Genomic DNA, 24,024 nt, shown 5'->3' on the forward strand with positions numbered 1-24,024 from the left:
CCACGCTACCCCCGCTCGCCCGTCTGGCCTTTTCTAGCAGGCCAGAGTTCAGCGGAGGTCCCTCCAGGTGGGACCTCCGCTGAACTCTGGCCTGCTAGAAATGGCCAGACGGGCGAGCGGGGGTAGCGTGGGAGGCGGGGCCAGCTCTGGCCCCGCCCCCCCGCCCAGCGTGCCCTGGCCCCGCCTCCCACGTTGCGTGGGGGGGAGCGATTGCGGCCTGGAGGGACCTCCGCTGCAGTCTGGCCTGTTAGAAAAGGCCAGACGGGCAAGCGGGAGTAGCGTGGGAGGCGGGGCCAACTCTGGCGCCGCCCCCCGCCCAGCGTGCCCTGGCCCCGCCTCCCACGCTGCGTGGGAGGCGGGGCCAGGGCACGCTGGGCGGGGGGGCGGGGCCAACTCTGGCCCCGCCCCCCTCACTATTCGCCCTGGCCCCGCCTCCCACGCAGCGTGGGAGGCGGGGCCAGGGCACGCTGGGCGGGGCCAGGGCGCCGGTGGCGGGGGCGCTTTTCAGCACCCCCGCTTCACATCAAAAAATATCTCCGGCCGGCCCTGGATTTAAGGGTGATGTTGACAAGCTGGAATGTGTCCAGAGGAAGGCAACTAAAATGATCAAGGGTCTGGAGAACCAGCCCTATGAGAAGAGGCTTAAAGAACTGGGCATGTTTAGCCTGCAGAAGAGAAGGCTGAGAGGAGACATGATAGCCATGTGTAAATATGTAAGGGGAAGTCATAGGGAGGAGGGAGCAAGTTTTATGCTGCCCTGGAAACTAGGATGCGGAACAATGGCTTCAAACTACAGGATAGGAGATTCCACCTGAACATTAGGAAGACCTTCCTAACTGTGAGAGCTGTTTGGCAGTGGAACTCTCTGCTCCAGAGTGTGGTGGAGGCTCCTTCTTTGGAGGCTTTTAAGTAGAGGCTGGATGGCCATCTGTCAGGGGTGCTTTGAATGTGATTTTCCTGCTTCTTGGCAGGGGTTGGACTGGATGGCCCATGAGGTCTCCTCCAACTCTATGATTCTATGTCCAAATATCTTGGACCATTCTGTAATTATGTATCAGCACAATGGAGATAAGGAAATAAATCTGTAAGTTGTTATATGTCAGTGGTGGCAAATCTATGGCACTCAGGTGGTCACCTGCCTGCCTGCCCTCTTGCCATCACACCACCACCTGCCTGTCTGCCCCTCTCTTTGAATGTGAAGTGGTCTTATCAAATTACTCTTTATAGGTTGCTTCTTGTTGCCACAATACCCATTGTGCATTACTGGTTCCCTAAACTTTGTGATAAGTTTGGGCAAAAGAACATTCCAGTATTCTGAAACTTTGTTCATTATAACATTTTTATTGACTGCCAGCATAATAAGATCATTAAAAATGACACAAGGTAGTATTTTCATCTCTTACTCCATTCTTTTTTTTTAGTTATACTGCACATAATACTTAGTTGCTCCATTCCTTCAATGTGGTTTCATTACATTTAATAAAACATTCCTAACTCTTATTTTAGTGTAGTTCCAGACTGAAACGTGTTTCATTTTATTTAGATATTTGGTTATTTTTCACTTTGAATATGTTCATTGGTTTTGAACAATAACTCATTCTTTCACATCATTATATATGCCATCCACAACTGTGCTTAATTTTATTGAATTAACAATGCAGATGATTTATTATTTCTCAAGTATTATTGCTTGAGTTTATTTCCTTGTTTTCTGAAATAGTTGGAAACATTACAGAAGAGCAGCTAAAACCAAAACAGTTGAGAATTGATATTTGAGAACTGATATTTTAATAATTTATGTTATTAATACTGAATGGTCACAAATATTATCAGTTTACTGCAGCATAATAAATGAACTTGATTATTTCCAAAATGGATTCATAATAGTGTGTGTTTGTATGGGAAGACTGCATAAGAAAAGTTATGTGTGTTTGTTTAACAAAATAGTGTAGTGACTCACAATTACAAATTGATTTGTATAACTGCTTTCCTCCAGAGAGCCACACATGTCAATGATATAGTATTTGGTTGTATTTGTACTCCCACATTTACAATTACTGAAATAATTGATGTCCTCAATTGAGCTATACCTCAAATTCTGTTTTACTTGCAGCTGAATGTGGGGCTTCTGCAACAAGTAATGAAGGCATTTTGTTGTCCCCTAATTATCCACTCAACTATGAAAACAACCATGAATGTATTTACAGCATTCAAGTCCAAGCAGGGAAGGGAATCAATATTTCTGCCAGAACGTTTCATTTAGCACAAGCAGATGTTCTTAAGGTATGTTGCAATGTTGGGATCATCTGTTCATTCTGTCAAAACATATGTTATTCATTCTACCATTCTAAATACATAAAAATGTTTATGTGAGGGTGGGCTTGATAGTGAAAGCATGGCAGAAGTTAGTTTTGCACAGTAGTTTTTTCTCCATTTCTATTGTTTATTTTATATTTTAAGTCAGTGTGTGAACTATGAATTTTCCTCCAGTATGATGTTTCAGATGACCTGATTATTTTCTTATCTGCTGTTCTGATTTTCTTCCTATCAGCTTTCTTCATTATTTAGCTTGTTTTCTATATCTAGGCAAACCAACAGCTGATTGTCCTTTTAGTTTAAGTCCACTTCCATTATTAGATATTGAGCCCTTTCAGACAGGCCCAAAACACGGGTCCTGTCTCGGTTTTACCTGAAATGTCCAAAATTACCAAGGGACCTGCCAGCAGAGCAACACCCTCTGGAGAGCTCTCCCGATGCACGAAAATGACATGTCAGAAGATGGAGGAGGGGGGAGGTAAATCTAGCCACCCCACCCCAGGGAAAGCATGGGGTTTGGGTTGGGGATAGGGTGTAAATCCTGTAAGGAACTGGGATTTAATATTTAATATCCCAGTTCCTTCCGGGATTTGGCTATGTCTGAAAGGGCCTATAGTTAAACTTCAGCTCAGCATTTCCATAATAGCTGATTGAATGCCGTTGGATTTTAGAGGTTTATCTTCTTGTGCTGTCTCTTGCTTCATGTTGTACAGTCATACCATTATGGGATTTTCACATCAAAAGACACTCAAAAGTGGTTTGCCAATTCCTTATAAGCCTACAATTTTTTTTAAAGGTAGTGCTATGGTTGGAAAAGAGTAGATCAGATCTTGGCAGAAACGAAATTCAGATGGATAGGGAAAATAGATATATAGAGATAAAAGTAGTACCTGCAACAAAGTAGTGCAGTGAGTCATACTTCTTTCATTATTCTGGACAGAAAGCAATGCAAATCTGAATGTAGTTCACACTACATTTATTAGTAGAATTTTCTCTTGGTGTACATATGATAAAACACACTTGGAAAACACACAATCTATCTGATTAAAAGTGTGCATGATACTCACATAGTATGAGGCCCCATCTGCGCTGCCATATAATCCAGTGCATGAATCTGCTTTGAACTGATTATATGACAGTATAGACTTATATAATTCAGTTCAAAGCAAATAACCTGGATTCAGAAACTGGATTATGTGGCAATGTAGATTCAGTCTGAATTCATTTAGTGCGGTATATTCTAACATAGATTATAAATCTATTCAACTGAATATATTCTGATATTTCATAGGGAAGCCATTCTAAAAACATTATTTCTGTGAATTATGATGTTTCATGGTGTAACATAAGCATACTTTGCATCTCCTATTTCACAAGGAAGAAGAAAATGATACTTCTGTTCTTCACAAGGGAAAAGAAAGATATATATAGAACCTTCTAGTGACCTTCATTCAGTATGATGTATCTGTTGTAGTGGCTGAAGGACTGTTTACAGTTGTGCTCTTTTGTATGTCATCTTGACATTGTTGTTAGCTTTTGCCCAGAATTGCCCAGAAATTATTTATTTTCAATTGGATTGTACATTTGTGCCATTTGTGTGTGTGAGTGAGTGTTTGCTCAGGAGAATATTAAACGTGGGATATGTTATTTGTAGCTTAAAAAAGTAGATCATATTCAATAAAGGGTCATCAAACAGTATTGGAATTATCTCCATTAAGGTGTTAGTTAAATTTCTGTGTCACATGCAATAAGGTCTTCCAGAGCATGTTACTTTACCTCAACTCTCATTTAACTATACAGTATTACAGAAATCAAATGATGTACAGTAGAGTGTCGCTTATCCAACCTTTGCTTAGCCAACGTTCTGTATTATCCAACACAGTTTGCCTTTTGGTAGTCAATATTTTTGTAATAAATTTTTCAATACATTGCAAAGTTTTGGTGCTGAATTCGTAAATACAGTAATTATTATATAACGTTACCATGTATTGAACTGCTTTTTCTATCCATTTGTTGTAAAACATGATGTTTTGGTATTTAATTTGTAAATTCATAACATTTAATTGGCTTTTCCCTAATCCCTCCTAATTATCCAACATTTTCATTTATCCTGTTTATGTTGGATAAGTGAGACTCTACTGTAGTTGATTTGTTAATTTTCACATAATCCATGGTTTTCTTAGATATGGCATTGTGATTAATTGGAGTTTGTATAATATTGATTGGTTGATCACATGGGCTTTGTAGTCAGGATGCAGTTTTGCTAATCACATTTTGTGTTGGGTTTGTATTATAAGAAGAGAAATGTGTGCCATCTTTGAAAATTAATCTTATATCACTTGCCAACATTTTGTTTCAGATGATACTTGTTGTCCTGGACAGATAACACAATACTATGAAAACAAAGAAAACAAATGCCCTTTGTATGCATTGATAGTCCTCAATACTATTCTAACTGACAACAGAAGTTGTGTCTGAGACAAAATGTAGGCTTGTGACTCTAACATCATCACATTTCTTCTTTTGTATAATTGTAAACATCTTTGCCTGGTGAAGAAATTTAAAAGTTTACATGTTGTATTTTGTGCTTTTTAGTTGACCCAATAAATGTATTGCTATTTTGTGGGTTGTAAATTTTATTGTATTTCAAGTAGACAAAGCAGCAGAACCTGAAAAGAACCTCAGAAGAGAAGGCCTGTGTTTTCTCAATAGCTTTACTGAACTTATAAATGTGCTGCGAACATATATGTTCCCTTAAGGCTGGTGCTAAAGTACAAAGCTTTTCATCAGAAAAAGTAACCTCAGAAACTAGGAGTGAAAGTATAACAGTGTCAAGTACAAATTATGTATATATTCTAAACATTTATATCTTCTACAGCATTTACCAATAATACAACTGCAATTCAGCTCCAGAAAAATTAAATGCTCCTTTTGATAAATGGCTTTGAAGCTGGTTCACTGCTAAAATATAAACACAGAATGCGTTTGAAATATTTCTTCCATCTCAGTTACATTTCAAAAGGTATTAGGGGCTGTTTAGGGAGCTAGGGATGAAATGAATAAATGTTATCAACTATTTACATACAGATTACATTATCCCTCCAACTGATTATAGTTAAGGGGAAAACAGAGAGAGGAAATGTGTTTGCTGGATGCTATATTTTCAACTGTAGTTCTTAGGGGTTTTTGTTTTTTCTTCAACTGGCACATAACTGTTTTTCTCATGGCCAGATATCATTCCCAAACAAAGAGCAACATTTTCTTCTCATCTAGAGTCTTTTTTAAAAAAACACATCAAGAATGCATAATAGCAAAAGAACTCCTTGGAAAGGGACATAGAAATATATACTATGGACATCTCACACATCCTTTTCTCATTTGTTACCTGTACGTGGATGAAAGAAAATTCTTATTATGTTAGCATAGTACTATTAAAACATTGGCAGTGGCAAACTGAACACATATATTTTAAAACATACACTGAAATGAAAAGTTTTCTCCAGCTATTTCTATGCAGGATTTCCTTTTTAAAAGTCAACATGGACTTTAAAAGGAATAAGGTTTGTGCTTATGGAACTCAATTGTATAAACCTATAAAAGGAAATGCAGAAATCCTGATCTGCCTCATTATTGAAAGGTGGAGCTTACTTTGCATTACTCCATTATGACTATTTTTAAATTACGAAGGGGCAATTTGTTTTACAGATCTATGATGGGAAGGATAATACAGCACACATGCTGGGTGCATTTACTGGAGCTTCACTCCGAGGATTGACACTAAGCAGTACTTCAAATCATATTTGGCTTGAGTTTAATTCTGATTCTGAGGGAACAGATGAAGGCTTTCAACTTGTTTATACTAGTAAGTATTTAATTGGAAAAGGGGGAATAGGCCACAAAATGGCCAAATCCACTCTGCTCCATATGATGAGACTGAAGGAACATGCTCACTTTGCACTCTGTACAACATGTGATCCTTAAATAACACAGAAGGAAAGTGTTTCTATCAAACCCAATTTCCTGTCCGATAATACTGGTGGCCTTTGTTTCTCCCACAGGTTTTGAACTTTCTCATTGCGAGGATCCAGGTGTGCCACAGTTTGGGTACAAGATAAGTGACCAAGGACACTTTGCTGGCAGTACCATCATTTATGGATGCAACCCTGGTTACACTTTGCATGGAAGTAGCCTCCTGAAGTGCATGACAGGAGAAAGAAGGGCATGGGACTATCCTCTTCCATCTTGTATTGGTAAGAGATACATATTTTTTTTTGTCTTTTACAAAAGCCTTCTGTCATATAAAGTAGATATTAAATGTTATTACTTTTAATTTCTCTCTTGCCCATCCTCCAAGGTGCTCAAATAAATGCATTTATTTATTTAACCTCTCCCACATTTCTCTCATCGCCATTTACAGTTTAGAACAGAATAAAGATAAACTATATATATATATATATATATATATATATATATATATATATATATATATATATGATTTTACCTTTCAATCTATCTGTCTCCTTGGTGTATTGACTAGGGTGACTAATGGTGAATGATCCAAGGTAATCTAATGGGCTCCATGTCTAAATACAGCAGAAACTTCCTTACCATATTCTGGTTATTATATCACATTTGTAGTAAAGCAGAAATAGAAATGGGCAATTATATTCACGATCATTTAGGATATAACATGATTCTTTCTCTTTTTGCAATGACGACACTCTTCTGAAAAAGAGGCTATGCATCAGGGCATTACCATATAGTAGAAAAAAATGAGCAAGTCCTCATTAGAAAGAAGAGTGCACAGAAAGGGGGAAGTAGACTTGTCAGAATCATAGATTTGAGAGAGACCACAAGGGCCATCCAATCTAACCCCAGCCAGCAACTTTTACTTCCCTGGTTTCTTGTGCTCGGACTGACAGGAAAGGTGTTAAACAACTCTTTCTTCCAGCTGCACACCATCATATTTATCACATATCTTAATATTTTTCCTATTTTATTAGAAAACTCTGTTGGTACTATAGCATCAACAATGAAAAATAAGATCAGCCTGAATTTATGAGACACATGCATTCTGCTACTGATTTGCTTGTTTTTCCTCTATAAAATTGTTTTAGATTTCTATCTTGGCTTTGTAACAGAAAATACATTTATATATACAGTAGTTACTTTGGATTTATTATTTTTATAGTAAAATTTCCATTAAAGAATTGGCCATTTCATTGTTAGTGATATGTAGGTAAGACAATTAAAGTGTATATTTAAGCACACAAATGCATATGTATATTGACATTTTCAAAGGTGAAAAGTGATTTTACCCGACCTACCTGATAATGTTGAACTCTCCATTCGTATCTGTTTAATTATATTTTGAGCACATTTAAATAAAAAAATTGCAGAACATGGCTGTGAATCACATTCTGCAGTCTCCAACATTGCTCATCATATTGTGCATGCTTTAAGTGTATACATAGATATTAGGGCTGTGCTAAAAGTCACTTGTACCTCATACGTTGGATGTATTTTGTAAGATTCATACATACGACACGATATTAACAAATGCAGGTGGCACCAACGCAAAAAACTTAAGATTCAAAACATTGAGCTATGACTTTTCAGAAGAGTTATATAAGTCTCGTAAGTTGCTCCAGGTCTCTGTCACAGGCACCGCTTCTTCCCCCAAATGGTGGGTTTGGTTCCCCCAAAGGGGCCTGAGGAGGATGGGGAGGCTGAACTGGAGAGGAAGCCCTGTTCTTTCTCCAAAGGGGGTGGCAAGGGGGGCTGGGGGGTCCCATTCCAGCTTTATATGTATAGTACATACTTCAGGGTCTTTCTTTGTGAAACCAATTAACATGTGAAAAGAGTGTAATTGCCATAAATATATGTGGCAATTAAATGAAAACTTTATCAGAAATAACTTCCATTTCCACTTTATTTCCACCAGCTGAATGTGGAGGACGCTTTAAAGGAGAATCCTCAGGAAGAATCTTATCTCCAGGCTATCCTTTTCCTTATGACAATAATCTGCGATGTATGTGGATGATTGAAGTTGATCCAGGAAATATTGTCAGGTACTCCAGTGTGATCTTCACTTGTGCGAGGACCAAAGCCCCAAAACAAGAATCTGTATTTAGTGGTGACTAATACTATCATTGGCATTCTTAGTGCAGTTTATAAGATTTAAGTCTACAGTCCTATATTCCTTCATGGGAGAAGCTAGCATTAAACCTAATAGGGCATAGCTATGAGTAGAAATATATATGAATTCAGTGTAATACTTGCAAGTCATTAGAAGCCGAGCTATTCAATATTTTACAATAGATATGTGCACTTGTTCAAGCACAGAGAAACATGAATAGATTTTTTTGTTCTAGGCAATGGCATCTCAGCATTTACTTATTCATGCATTTGCCTTTATTTCTGCTCTAGCTCATGGGCTCAGAAAAGCTCAAGGTTAATAATACTGTCTGCAAGTGGCTTTGTCTCTAAGACAATTGAATTATCCAGAGGATACTGGAGCAAAATGAAATGAAATTAATCTTGTTCAGTTACTAAAATCCTCATTGGATTAGAACAGCATGGGAGAGTTTGGAGTCTCATTTTGTTTCAGTCCTTATCACCTTTTCCCTCTGCCTTCTACATGCTGGAGGGTCATTTTCATATAGACTCCTTAAGTCATTTAAAATCCTAATTGTTCAAAGTTCTAAATTTTGCAGGCAGGCTACATGAGTTCCAAATCATGACGGAATACATCTAACTAGCACAATCCAACTTTCTCCATTTATACTTTTTTGTAAAAATAAATAAATAAGGCAAATGTGTAAACAAGCCTTTTGCAAATTTACACTCTCAAAGCTCCTATTAATTTTAGAATAGACTGAGACTTAATTCAGACAAGACAGAAGTACTATTGGTCAATAGAAAAACCAACCTGGGATTAGGACGACATCCTAGTCTAGATGGCATTGATCTTCCTCTGAAAGATCTGTTTTGCATTTTGGAGGTGCTCTTGCACTCAGACTGCTTCAGGAAAGCCAGATTGTTGAAATGACCAAGATACTCTTTACCCAGTTTGGTTTGTTGGGGAAAACAGACCTGTCCAGAGTAGTCCATGGCTGTAGTCCATTGGGCTAAAACTTTCTAACATGGACTGCCTTTGAAAAATGTTTGGAAGCTGCAGCAAATGCAAAACACTGGTCTTGCAGGAATTCCACTGGCTTCCAATTTGCTTCTGAGCTCAATTCAGAGTAATTGTGTTGATTTACAAAGCCCTAAAGAACTTTGAGCCAAGGTACCTGAAAGGCTACCTCCTCCTCACATGAACCTGCAAGATATTTGAGATTTTCAGAGGAAGTCCTCTATCATAGCCCAATACATCATGAAGTTAAGTTGGTGGATAGTTGTAATAGGACTTTCTCTGCAGCAGTACAGCAACTGTGGAATTCCCTATTCAAGAAAGTTTGGTTGACCAATCTCTTCGAAATGCAGTGGGCAGCCAAAATAGCACTCTTCTATATGGTATTCAAAATTTGAAATTGCTGTTCTAACCATTTCAAAGCTAGATTCTAGGATTGTTTTTAAGCACTTTAAAACATATTTCAAGATTTTTTCAAAATAAATATTTTTGATCCTGTATTGCTTTAATTGCCTTTTGTTGCTTCACTGCATTAGGAGCCTTTGTGAACTGGGAAGCATTAAATACATCCATCATAAAAATATAATCCAACAAACTATTCAATGGAAACTTTCTACTAGATAGAATTGTGTCAATATACCTGTGATTAAAAAGGTGGTGAGAGGCTAGGTGGGATGGGTGCTGTGGACTTTTCTCTCTAGAGCTCTGCCCAGGAGGTAAATACATAGTATTAAATGGCTATAATGTAGTAAAATGCTTTGTGTGATATATGTCAGCTAAAAACCTTATACAAGCACATTGGAGTATGAAATTAATTGCTTTACCATAAATTGACCAGCAACTTGAAAGCATATGTGTGCACACGCACGCGCACACACGATCAAGGTGCCATATAGGTTTCTACTTTGTCTTCACTGGTTTTCTGTGTGTTTCAGAAAAAGAGAGAGAGAGCAGTTTTTGTTCACACAAGAGTTTTCTTCAAGGAATCTTTTAAAATTATTTACCTCAGCGCTTAAGCATTATATATATATATATATATATAGAGAGAGAGAGAGAGAGAGAGAGAGAGAGAGTCATACTGAAAGTAATAACTCCTTGCTTTTAATGAATTACTTTGATTTATATGTATTTACTGTATGTGTATATTCCTCTTTGAGATTAATTACCTCATGTCCAAGTCTGACTCTTTAAAGCATTCCCCCATGTTTACAAAGCTTATTTATCCAGTTTTAAGATTACAGATATTATTCTGAGCATAGTTACAGTTATTTCTGCAGTAATTAGAGGTTCTGTAACATGTTAATTCAGTGGTGTCATTAACAGCCTCCAGTTCCTTGCATTTGATACTGAAGCATCGCATGATATTCTCCGTGTCTGGGATGGTCCACCTGAAAATGACATGCTGTTAAAAGAAATCAGTGGCTCTCTTATTCCAGAAGGCATCCACAGCACTCTCAACATAGTTACAATTCAATTTGACACAGACTTCTATATCAGCAAATCTGGATTTGCCATTCAGTTTTCAAGTAAGTTTTTACATGCCCTTATGCAGTTCTGAATTGACTGATCCAGATATTGTTTCTTTGCATATTAGTTTTTCTACACAGTGATAATCTGTAAATAAGCATTCATCTTTTGAGTTTTTGATTCCATAACTATATGATGTCCCTTTTGTTTATTTGTTATTTTGAAATATTTATTATACTGTGAGAAAGGCAATTATATTTTTCAACAAATTCATAAATATTGATGTTCTAAAAAATGGTAAAATATCATATGCAGTTAGAATAATTAAGAATGAATATATTTATATTGTTTTTCCTCTTGAATATTTAAGCTCTATTTGTAAGTCTATAGTATTTTGTCACTGTATAAATGTTTAAGAAATCCTCAAGCATATCTGCCTTATATGAGACTCAGTATTGTTAATGTGCGTCTGCTCAATAGGGATTTCAAATCGTATATAGGGTTGCATCTAGATTACTCTTCTTCCAGTTAAAGATCTGTTTCTATTGATGGAAAAAAACAAAAAAACAAAAAACAAACCCCTGATTTATGATCCAGTCAAGATTTTGCACTTGTAGTTTCTTATACTATCTGTGACACCTATGCAGAAAATCCTCAAGCTTTCTAGAAAAGTTTTTAAGGGTTATAGTTTTTAGATCTTACCTTCTTCCTCTGTCATGAACAATTTTGAATGTAAAACAATTGTTCACAATAGTGTTTATTTCCTTATGCAAACCTTTGTGATCTGCTTTATTCTCCAATTCAGTCATAACTCTTGAATATCTAAGATTGTGATGTGTCTTATTTTAAGATAAGTGGAATCCTATCAGCATTTATAGTTATTAAAGAAATTCTTTATACTTTTGTTACCATTGTCCTAGATCTGCTTCTGGGCTGTCTTCAGAGTCTCAGATAAATAGTGGCAACAGGAAGAATGTCTTCTGACACTCCTGGGTGGACTTTGCTCTGCATAAAGCCACAGGGACATTAAATGCTAACCAAGGTGATTAATTACAACATTCACACCTGCCTCCAGCAGACAAGAGTTCTTTCTCTCACCCTGGACTGTCTACAGATATATAAACCTCCCTTGCCTTGTTTCCAACATACCTCACAACCTTTGAGGATGCCTGCCATAGATGTGGGCGAAACATCAGGAGAGAAAGCTTCTGGATCATGGCCATACAGCCCGAAAGATTCACACCAACTTCATGTTGTTTAACTATTAGAATACAAATATTTTCCACAAGTTTTTCAATAGGGCTGTACACTGAACCTCCTACTTGGTAGAGAATCTGATTTCGTGGTTGAGATGTCAGCCTGATTCAGATTAGAATGATCTGGACTTATTCAGTTCAGTTATAGATCCCAAAATCCAAATCTAGATCTGAGAAACTGCATTGCCAGTCTTCTCATAATTGAGAAAGGGGTGGAATGAGAAACCAAAAGTTTCTACTTTTTTCAGGCATCTGCATAAAATGTGTAGATATGGTAGACTCTAAAAGGGGAATTAGCACAATCCAGTTTCAGGCAGGTGACTCTGGGGTTTTCCTTTTCATTTGGGTGTAATGTTTTCTGTTAAAAATCTGTGGTTGCCTGGTCAGTTTTGTCAATTCATTTCACACATTAATTTTCTTGGGACTGTCTTCCTAGAGCATCAAGGAAATGTCACAGCACATGGAAGTGAGAGTGGGTAAAGAATGCATAATTTATGCATGTTTTATGACATTAATAGACTAGTGGAAGTGTCCAGACCCCCCTGACAATTCTCCTGTTCTCTCTAAAAGCATTTGGTGACCTGGCCTGGCACTGAAAACTTGTCTTTCATAAGTCAATATCCCCCACTCCATATCTTCCAAATATACTGTTTAAGCCTATAATGGGATTGGACATGTAACAGAACTACTGCTGCTCTCAGATCTTGCCTCACCTGCCTGGCAGCTCTGGCTTTCATTCTTCCTCTCCTTTATCCAGGGCAAGACTTTTTATTGCTGCTTCATAAGGTGTTCTTCCAGGCTTATGGGGCTGCAGTATTATTTACATTGGCTCATCTGCTGCTGATAGTAAAAGCAGATAGAAATCTTGTGATCTTCTAATTCAAAATAGTCGCAGGCAGCTATTTGTTTTTTCTGTGAAAACTCAAACAGCCTGTCTTTCACTTGACACCCAAATAACTACAAAAAGAACAACAATTTTGTGGAGATAGATTAGAATGTGTCTCACTGCCACAGATAAACTCATTTAACAAATTGAGACAAAAGACAAACATACAAACATATGAATCTCCCATCCCCCATACATGGGAGATAACTAGGCAGAATTTTTTGGGGAAATGATGGTGTTTTTAATAAGCTGGAAATAGAGACCTTAAAGCTAGTTAATTATGTGCTGTTGTACAAACTGTGTGCAACATGATGGTGTGGATGTATATTGAACAATATATAAAGTTACATAAACCTGAAACCCATAGTTTTTTGTAATACCTTTTACACATAGCTTTCTTTTCCAGTTATTGCAGAATAGTGCAGAACCACTCAAGCAGTGCTAGATCCTTAGGAGAAACATTGCTGTCTTCTATATACCAAAAATAAATAATAAAAACGAAAGCAAGAGTTCATTTTTAGCAGGGCAGCAATGTGCACATCTATATAACCTTAAATTATCTGAAATACATTTCGAGTGCCAGGTATGTTAATTCCCTCCTCTCAAATCCAGATAAATATGCTATTTGTCTTATACAGGAAATGTATAAATGCATACCAAACATCTGAAATTAAAGTTTGTCTTTTCAAGATAAAAATAGCTTGATAATCCATTTACCATTTCCTACTAAAAATCATTCTAGATACTAAGAGTTATTTTTGATGAACAGCGGCTATACTTCATTAAGCTACAAAATCATTTTTATATCTGATACAAATGCAGAATCATGATATCAAAGGGTGGAAATGCTCTTGCACTCAGTTCTGAAAGAATTCTCTTTATCTTTCTCATTAATCCTTTCTCTTTCGTTAATCCTTTCTCTTTCATTACATTCTGTTAAAGTTGACATCTGATCCAAATGAAGTGCAAGGCAGTCAGAATGTTCCCATAGTAATCGGTAGTATGATTCAAAGGCTTTGTATTGTTGACAGTCAAAATTCTTTGAAGATTTGGATTATTGCACATATTCCACTTTCTCTATTCCTTTTACTCAATTCAAAAGAAATTTAGTATGTTGGAATGTTTCTGAAGGAAAGCTGCGCAGCAGGATCTGTATCAAACCAGGTTGTCAAAATATATTTCTAGATGATGAAATGAAGACGTTTTGTGGGAAATATAAATCCTTGAATTTTATTCAGTGAGTCTAGGATTTTAATATACTACACTATTTCTGGAGGTTTTTGATATATTGACAAGAACAGCAAAAACATTACCAGGAAAGGCATTATTTAGATAATCCCTGTGGTCAGAGATGAGGAGTTTTTGGGTAGGAATTTTCAAACCTTTACCTAGTTTGTTTTTCTTTTTGGTTTTACAACACCATACTGTATTGGGACAACTTTTATGATTGGCTCAGGGTGATATCTGTAAATAGGCTGTCATTTGATAGGTAGCAATGAGAAAATGTGAGACTTCAGTGTACACTTTGGCACCTATTTTAGTGAAAGATAGAGCTCTGGAATGAACTTCATAGATCCTGGGATAAAGAGGTGGAACATGGAGTCTACCCTTGTGGCTGATCTGGGGAATTTGCTGTCATTATGCTAGAACTTGGCTGAAGTATCTTGGATTTACCTTCTCATACGTTGCTTTTATGGGAGTAACTCATATAACTGCCCTCAGGACTTAGATGTTTCCCCAAGGGAAGACTGCACTACTAAAACATAAACAAACACACAATCATTTTAAAACACTTTTAAAAATACAAATATTAAAACATACCTCCATAAAATACGTATCAAAATACACAAAACAAAAATAAGGCATATAGTGGAGTTTAAAATTCAACATTAAAACTGTCTGGATAGGCCTACCGGAAGAGATAGGTCTTCACTTGTATCTTAAATTCCAACAGAGTTCTACCAGCAAGTCATTCCACAGTCATGGAGTGGTGAATGGAAAGGTCTTCTAGGTGGTGATTGCCAGTTGGGTTTGGGCTAATTGGAGTAACTGCCCCAGACTATGCGGGGTAGATTGTACAGGAGAAGGTGATTTTGTAGCTAACCTGAACCCAAACCATAGAGGGCTTTAAAGGTTAAAACCAAAACCTTGTATTTTGCCCGGTAAGTAATTGGAATCCAGTGGAGTGACTTTAGGATTGGTGTAATATGTTCACTCCTAGATGTTTCATAGCTAGTCTGGCCGCCGTGTTTTTTTTTATTCCTTTACTTACTTACTTACTTACTTACTTACTTACTTACTTACTATATTTATACCCCATGGTTCTCACCTCAAAGAGGAATCAGAGCCAGATAGAGTTTCTGAACTTGGTACAAGGGAAGCCCAATGAAGCTCATTGCAGAAGTCCAACCTTAAGATTACCAGTGCATGCACTACCATCTTCGGGTCCTCCAAATCTAGGTAGGAGCCCAGTTAGCAAATCAGCCAAAGCTGATAGTAATCACTCCTGACTGTTGCATCTCCCTTGGCTGACATTTGGAGAGATGGATCCAATAGTACTCCCAAGCTGTGAACACTCTTTCAGGGGGAGGATAACCCCATCGAGGACTGGTTTATACACCTCTGCCCCCAAATTAGATTAGGATCCTTGATGGCAAGCACCACTGTTTTGTCTGGATTCAGTTTCCATTTGTTTTCCCTCATCCATCCCATTACCTCCTCCAGGTATTCATTCAGAGGAGACATGCTCTCCTTAGCTAAAGGACCCATTAGCCTTCCAGGACGGACCATTTGAATAGGTCCTCCACCCCTGCAAGGGTAGGTTATAGCTGTGATACTAGTCCTGACCAGGAAACCATAAGATTCAACCACAGTTGCACAAAGCATATCATTCAAATGAAAAAGACCAAATTTAACAAATGAAGAATACATGTTGTTGTTGTTGTTGTTGTTATGCCCCGCTTTATCTCCCTATACTTTTCAATACATAAATACTTTTCAAGGCAACGTTCTTGCCCTGAGATTTCTTCTTTTCACCCTAACAATTGGAGATGGTTCAGGCGCTGAAACTGAAAGCTAGCCTCTGAAATCTTAGAAGCCTCCTGGAAAGAAAGTAAGAATATTAAGTATGAGAGGACTGATAATCAACAATTACTTTGAAGTCAAAGGGGGTGTACATATTAATCCAAAAGAAGCAAACACACACTCAAAAGCATTTCCAAAAGAGGATATAGTTATAAAATATTTTACAGGTATTGAGAAAGTATTACTGCAGTAAATTACTGGTTTTAGTATTATAGAGCCTAACCATTCTGTTTACTATTCACATTAGATCTTTGTTCAGGTTAGGATTTGTTCCTAGGTTCAGGACTTCACTGTCGACCCCATCAGATGGGGGAAAATCGTCGGCATGCTCTACTTTGCTGCCACTTTAAGCATGGAGCCCATCGGCTCCCATTACACAATGTATTACTACTTCTGGTGGGGTTCCAGGCTTAAAGGGGTGGTGAAGTGGAGCATGTTGCCATGGTGGAAACAGGGAAAGCTTTCTGTGTTGCCTTGGAGCAATGGGGGGAAGCTGGACGGTTGACGCTTCTCCCTGTGAGATGGCCCTGAGATGGCAATAGGGGCTATGGGACAGTTAGTTTCTCACGCCCCCCAACAGCAGTTGCTGGATTCGCCATGATGTGTGGTGATGTTGGCAGGCCAGTGTAAAGAGGCTGTGAGTCATGAAGGTCACTCTATGACTTGGGATCAGTCCATCCTTTCTTAGTCCCAAAGAGTGACATGACCCATAGGGTGGATTTGAGAATAAAGTGGAGAGAAAGGAAGTCAATGTGTGCTGTTTTAATTCAAGAATATAAAAATATTTAATAAATAGTAGTCGGAAAGCACAAATTCAATGTATTACTTCTTTTGCTTCCCCCTCTATTTTGAAATCACTTCCCCCCTTTTGGGACTCTTTCTGCTGACAGAGCTTCTCAAAAAGTGTATTGGAGGGATGCTTTAAAGTGTCTTGCAAAAGAAATTCTACCCCCCCCCCCCCAAACCATATGGAAGTCTCGCTTTCTGGGGATTTGGTAGTAACCTGAAACAAATCAGGTAAGTCTACCTGGGATTAGTACAAGTCACAGGAATGCTGAAGATATCAGCAACAGCAGCTAGAAAACGTTAAAATTAAAGTGAAGGAGCATAAAAGAAGGGGGGGGGGAGTCTCCCTAAGAGGGAGAACTGCTGCTGAATCTGTGTGTAGAACATTTACGTTTGAAATGACTGCAGATTAGTCTTGGGAACATTTTATTTAATATTTTCATGTGTAATGACCTTGGCAATGAATAAAGCAATGTATTCATGAAATCTGCTAATGGTATAAAGTTGGGAGGCATTGTTGAAACAGCGGATAGGAAGATTAGGATGCTGCTACTAGATAATTTCATGGCAAACAGTAATTGAAAAGGAATGAAATTTGCTAGTACCATGTATAAGGTGGGGGAACAGGGGAGCATTTGGAAACGACAGTAATAGGAAACTTTTTCCCCTGGTCTATCAGCTAGAAGGAAACTAATATTTTTTCAGATTACAGGATCTTGGAGGTGAGAGAAGAGAAAGAGATCTAAGGGTTTACTCATTACAGAGTGTGAATGAGCAGTAAATGTTTACAGAAGCTAGAAGGAAGCGAAGTACAATGTTGTATATTATTTGAGGCAATCCCAAAAAATGGAAGAAAACATTAATGCAAATGTACAATACTGTATACATTTTAGTAGTCTTGACAGAAGGTTAAAAATTCTAAACAAGAAGGCATACAAACTAAATATAAATTATTATAATAAGAGAACAGAGCAACTATGTTATCTTTATAAGTGGACAGTTGTTGATTTTTATTTTATTATATGTTACACAATCTTTAATAAGGCTATTGGACTTATTTTTTCATGTACTTCTAATATGATAGTGGACCACAGAATGATTCTTGTTCTTTTATTGATGTAATAAAAGTAAAACATGTTGTAGCATTTTTTCCATTATTCAGTGATCCACTTTTTGTAACCAGAGCAATAGACACAATGTAGGTAATAGAAATAAGTTCAGCTATGATATCGTATCCTGAGCTACAAATTTGTGACCACTTAGTTCATATAATTTATATAACTACATATATTATGGACCATATCATTAAACATATTCACAGATAACATAAGTTTAAATCAGATTTGAAAAGAATTTACAGACCATCTGCACTGCATAAGGAAGAGTACCACCATCAATAAATTGGGAGCATAGGAAGAAGTACTGCTGTGATCAACTTGAAAGGGAACATGAATAAAAGACTCATGATAGGGTTTCAGACTCTGAGACATTGTATTATATAACAAATTCAAGTGTAAGCTCAAATTCAAGTTCAAGTTCACATGCAGGTTAAAGTTTGTTTGTGCCCTTAAATTTGGTTGGTAGATCACTCAGAGATTGATTGGTAACATATAATAAAGTTGCCCATAGTTAACCCACAATGTTGTGTTGTCTCGTGAGTTCACTAGTGGGAGAGTAAATTGGGAGCATAGGAAGAAGTACTGCTGTGATCAGCTTGCAAGAGAACTTGAATAAGAGGCTCATGATAGGGTTTCTGGCTCTTAAGACTTTTGTTGAATACATGGCAGTTGCCAAAAATTTCGTTCTTAAGTAAGTGTCTATTGTAGGTTCCCTACAGGTAGATTTCTATGGCCTTGGACTTACAGGATGAGATTAATTTCAGGGGGGAAGTATACATTGTAAAATCCTGCTCCTCAGAAGGGTAATAGGGAATCTTGGAATATGGTGTACCTTTGCCTGGCAGAATACAGATCACAGAGGTAGTCACATTAGCAATATATACTCATATTAATTTAAGGTTCCTGTTGATCCCCAGCATAGCAGTCTGTCCAATGATTGTATTTTTATTCTATACTATAGCCATAGATATTGTACCCATTTCCCATTTCAGAAGTATTTGCTATTCATCCCTAATTGCTGTCATCAAAAATCAATATGACATAGAAAAATGTACACTGATATGAATTTGTCAGAAAGAACTAAACATTTATTTTCAGTTGAGTATAGAGGTCTGAAGTAATGTTGTAAAATACTAGGGGATGTATCTAACTGTGTGTATTGCTCAAGCAAATTACCAACCTTTAATAGGAAAAGTATCCAAGGATTTTAGATGGTCTAAATTCAAAATCTTACTTTTTTGCAGAATAATCTCAGTAAATATTAATATTCGATCCAAGCTTCTTTCTTTTTGAAATGTGCCTCCAATAGCAGAGGAAAGTAATTTGAGAACATATGATTATATTTAGAATGAGTTATAGAAAATAGATTAAGAAAAGTTAATTAAAGTGTGTGACCCATTCATCACATTTATGTTATGCTTATATTCATTATACTATTACATTGTTATTATGGAAGTTGCTATGGTTATAAAATTGTAATATTTCTTAAATAAAAATGTCTAAAGAAAGAACAGCGATATAATAAAGCCAACCATAAAATATAGATAACACAATTAAAAAGGCACAAAAGGCATAAAATATATTATAAATATAATAAAAAATAGTGCAACCAATCTTTATAAGAGTAATGATACACAAAATCAGTAAACTGTTTCAAAATAAACAAAGAGAAGTTTACTTCTGGCTTGTTTACCAGCATGTATGAAGGGCATATTGAAGAGATAAGAAAGACTATGCGCAGATGTATAGGAAAACATTCATATCCTGACAAATCAAAAAACATTTTACGTGTGTATTAGAGATGCTCTGAGTCTCTTTTTAGAGATACAAAGCAGGATAGTAATAAATACAGTAATAATACAATTATGAGTCTTCTGTACACAAGACTGTATTGCAGGTGTGATTGCAGTATTATAGGACATTTTACCATTGTTGAAATATAGACTTGCTGTACATTGTTTTGGTGGGGAACAACTAAAGATCTGTTTGAGAAAGTAACTGATAGGAATAATGGAAACTTATCTACATGCTAAAACAAAAAGGAGGTTAGGGATGGGAGAATAAAACTGACACACAAAATAGCAATAATAAAACAAAAGGAATTTAAAACAATTGATGATAAAATATTTGTGATACAATAGGAATTTCAGAGATGGAGAAAAGTGAAGTAATAACACACAAGAGAGCCAAATCTGATTAAATGTATGGTGTGATTTGTTCCACTGGTATTTGCTTCAATTCTGGAAGAGACAGGATTGGCAATAATGGGTCTCCATATATTGTTTGTTCAATGACACAGGTGAAAGCAAAAAGAGGAAAAGCTGCATTTTCTGACATGCATGATTACTATACAAATTTCTGCAACACTGAATGGGATGTTTTCAAACAGCTGGCTGATGACTTGCGACCCAGTTGTTATTTAGTCAAACCTTTGTTTGAAATATCTTTTGTTAACTCCTATTCAGTTAAAGCAACTGCTTGACATTTTTATGTGAGATTTGGCATTTTACTGGAAAACAAACATGCTAACAACTAACTGAAAGCTAAAATTAATTTTGCATCAGTATTGGCAGCTCCAAAAGCCTGAGTGTGTTGATGAACTGAAATGAAAGAATACTGCAATTTAATTTGTCACATTTCATTTTAAGGAAAATGAACAGATCTTTGGCCACGAATAATATTTGATTGCCTGATGGAAGGCTATATTCTTAACCTAGAATGGGATAAAATGGTAAACTAATGGCTAAATATTACTTGTGTAAATTTTCCACTGGGATAAATGCCATTATGAAGATGGGTTATGCATGCAGTACTTCATTTCTATTGATTTCAACTGGACTGGACTATGCCCAGTGAGGGATATAATTTGGTACAATTATATGATGAGATAATGAATTATCATCATGGTATGCCATGTGGTAATGTGGTACATCCAGCAAAAACATTGGAAATCGATTTTCTACTTACATTATCTCAAATTCTTTCCTAGTATTTTTTTTAAAAAATAATCTTTTAGTAGATAGTTCAGACAATTCATTCTATTGGATTGTGAGCCACTTCCAAAGATTGGAAATGCTTAATTGTGACAAAATATGAGTATGTTCATTGCTTGTTTTAGTAAATCATATATTTTATCATGATTTCCCGCAAAGGAAGAAGAATCTTTTGGTCATGTTCTACAATTATCTCATCTTAATATGAATCAGAATTGATACGTTTATTTGTCCCTTCCTAGGTTCTGTGGCCACAGCATGTCGTGATCCAGGAGTTCCCATGAATGGAACTCGAAATGGAGATGGAAGAGAACCTGGAGACACCATCATTTTTCAGTGTGACCCTGGCTATGAATTGCAAGGAGATGAACGAATAACCTGCATTCAGGTAGAAAATCGGTACTTCTGGCAGCCCAACCCACCAGTCTGTATAGGTATGCAGAAACCAAGAGAAGACTCAACTGCTTTTCTGACTTTGGAAACATGTTATAATTATCTAATCACAAAGTCAAGACTTGATAGTAAGGGCAAGAAATTTGGGTAAACACCGTGCAATTTTTGGTGTTTGATTTTCAGGTGCCCCCATTCCATTTTTTCAGGAACTGAAGAGGGGAAATACCGTTTATTGATCTGTCAGCCAAAAGTTCAGTTTTTGCTCCAGGAAAATCTGGCCCATTGGCAGCAATGGGGGAACTTCTGAGGTTCCCTTTTTCATCATTTTAAGGGCTATTGGGACGTAAATGGCCACATTTGGAGGACACACTTACCATTGCAAGCCCACCAATTTCAGAATGTTTGAGTCATCCACTAATTTTTAAGAAATTCTTAAGGTTTCTAGAAATAAAGTCTCTTTTACAAAAAACCCAAAATAGCTTCCCTTGGAATTTCTCCACAGCGACAGTATAGGAGCAGCATCAGCAGAGCATAATTCCTGGCAACTTTCATAAAGATCCATACATCTCACAATATATAGGAATTTTAAAAGTTTTTTTTTACTAATAAAAACAGATATTGTTCCTAGGCTTTTGTATTTCTACATTGTTGTCAAACCAGGTGAACTAGGGCAAGAGTTGTGATGAACCATGGGCCTTGTAGTCCTGCTCAGGACATTGTAATCCCTGATGAAGATGAAAACTTGGGTTTTTTACCTTCCCAGTCTGAACTGGATTCCTCTCAGCCAGATCCTTCCCAGGCAGATCTGGAAACCTTGCACCTGCAAGAAAGTTGTGCCCCAGAAGTATGTCAAACAACCCCAGAGCCTACTTCTCCCGTGTTCTTGCGCCGGGAGTTTTGTAAACAACAGAGAAGTTTGGATTCAGCTTCGCGCAGGAGTGCGAGGATAGCAGCTAAGAATGTTGCCAATTAACATTGGTTCTCGTGAGAATCTTTAAGGAGTTTAACATCTGGTCTCAGAGTTTAGCTTTCGTTTCTGATTCCCAGAGAACCGCTTTGGTGAGAAAGTTGGACTCTATATAGGTGTTTTGCCCGCGTAGCAACTTCGCGGAGTCAATTCGTCAGCCTACGGAGCGAGTTGTGTCTGGACAGCGCGCTCCGATTCAAGCCTCGCTCTTGCTCAAGCCTTGCCTTGCTATCCAGCCTTCGCCTTGCTTCCCAGCCTTGTTTACCTGCGGACCTTGCCTTGTTTCCCAGGACCAATCCTTGCCTTGTTTCACGGATTTTACCAAGTTATTCCACGGACCTTGTTCTTGTTCTTAGTTACCTTGTTCCACGTTCAAGCCTTGTTTCAAGTATCAAGTTATTTCCTAGCCACGTTCAAGTTTTATGGACTAAAGGACCTTGTCATCTCCCCTCACTTTGCTTGGCAAAGTGAGTGTTTCGGTTATTGGATTACAACTTTGGACCTTAATATTTCATATTGGACATTAATTCCTTGGACTAATTTTGACCTTTCCTGAAAGGTCTGCTTCTGGACTATCTTTTACATTTGCTTTTACTAACTTTATATATTTCCTTAATAAAGATATTAGATAGATTCTGGCTTCTGCGTATGGTTATTGGTGCTCTGTAGCCTGGGTCGTGACAGTTTGACTCCGCCACCCTAAGCACCAATTAACCTCGGCCAGAATGTCTACCGGAACCGTACCCGGTGGGCAGCCACTGAGCTACACCATCAGCAAGGACGAAGTGGATCGCATCCGCGACAGACTCAACGCCCAGGATGGAGAAATAAAGGGCTTGCGGGAGCGCGGAATCCGCCTCCCGGCCATGGCGTTGCCTACCAAGTTTACTGGAGAAGCTTCCAAGGTTCATGTTTTCCGTCGCCAATGTCAAGCTTATCTAGAGGCCCGTGATGCCGAGTTTCCCCAAGAAGACATCAAAGTGGCATGGGTTTACAGTCTTCTAGACGGGCCAGCGGCCAACTGGGCGACGGCACTGTTCGACCAAGCCTCTCCACACCTAAGATCAGCGCAACATTTCTTGGACCACCTCAAGGAGACTTGGGGAATCGAGGACAATTTGGAGGCAGCCGGCCACAAACTCCGTCGCCTTTTCCAAGGAGACAGACCTATGTCTCAGTATATAGCCGAGTTCCGAGTGCTGGCCCACAACACCGGCTGGAACGATGTAGCCCTCAGAGGACAATTCCGGGAGGGTCTCAACATTGAAATGCTGGAAGAAATCTCCAAGGTGGATCCTCCCCAGACCCTCGAGGCACTCATTGATCAATGTTTACGGGCTGAAGTCATGATTGCCAACAGGAAACAGTGGGTTCGAGGCCAGGGCGGTAGAGCCGGGGCAAAACCCCCCGCTCCCGCCAGCGTTCAGCCACGTCCAGTGTGGAGACCCCCACCGCCAACCCCATACCCCAGAGGAGGCGAGGAGGTGCCGATGCAGTTGGGCAATGTGCGTCCCAGACTAGATGCCGCCGAGAAGGCCCGTCGTCAACGCTTAAACCTCTGTTGGTACTGCGGGAACGGGGGCCACTTCGCCAGAGAGTGCCCAGCCAAAGGGAAGCCTGCCG

General features: G+C 38.1%; 1 protein-coding gene across 8 annotated transcripts in view; it reads left to right on the top strand.

The window, feature by feature from the left end:
* Positions 1 to 24,024, top strand: part of csmd3 (CUB and Sushi multiple domains 3) — a 709,139-nt gene that overhangs the window by 501,921 nt on the left and 183,194 nt on the right. For all 8 annotated transcript variants that reach the window (XR_010005888.1, XM_062980075.1, XM_062980076.1 and 5 more), the window contains 6 exons: positions 2,114 to 2,283; positions 6,022 to 6,178; positions 6,375 to 6,566; positions 8,261 to 8,387; positions 10,775 to 10,977; positions 21,284 to 21,475. Coding sequence is in view for 7 of the 8 variants with exons in the window: in XM_062980075.1 (XP_062836145.1) it covers positions 2,114 to 2,283; positions 6,022 to 6,178; positions 6,375 to 6,566; positions 8,261 to 8,387; positions 10,775 to 10,977; positions 21,284 to 21,475 (1,041 nt within the window). In the remaining variant the exon portion in view is untranslated. The remainder of the gene's footprint in view (positions 1 to 2,113; positions 2,284 to 6,021; positions 6,179 to 6,374; positions 6,567 to 8,260; positions 8,388 to 10,774; positions 10,978 to 21,283; positions 21,476 to 24,024) is intronic.

Source organism: Anolis carolinensis, chromosome 4 (assembly GCF_035594765.1).
Source record: "Anolis carolinensis isolate JA03-04 chromosome 4, rAnoCar3.1.pri, whole genome shotgun sequence".
NCBI classification, from domain to species: Eukaryota; Metazoa; Chordata; class Lepidosauria; order Squamata; family Dactyloidae; genus Anolis; species Anolis carolinensis.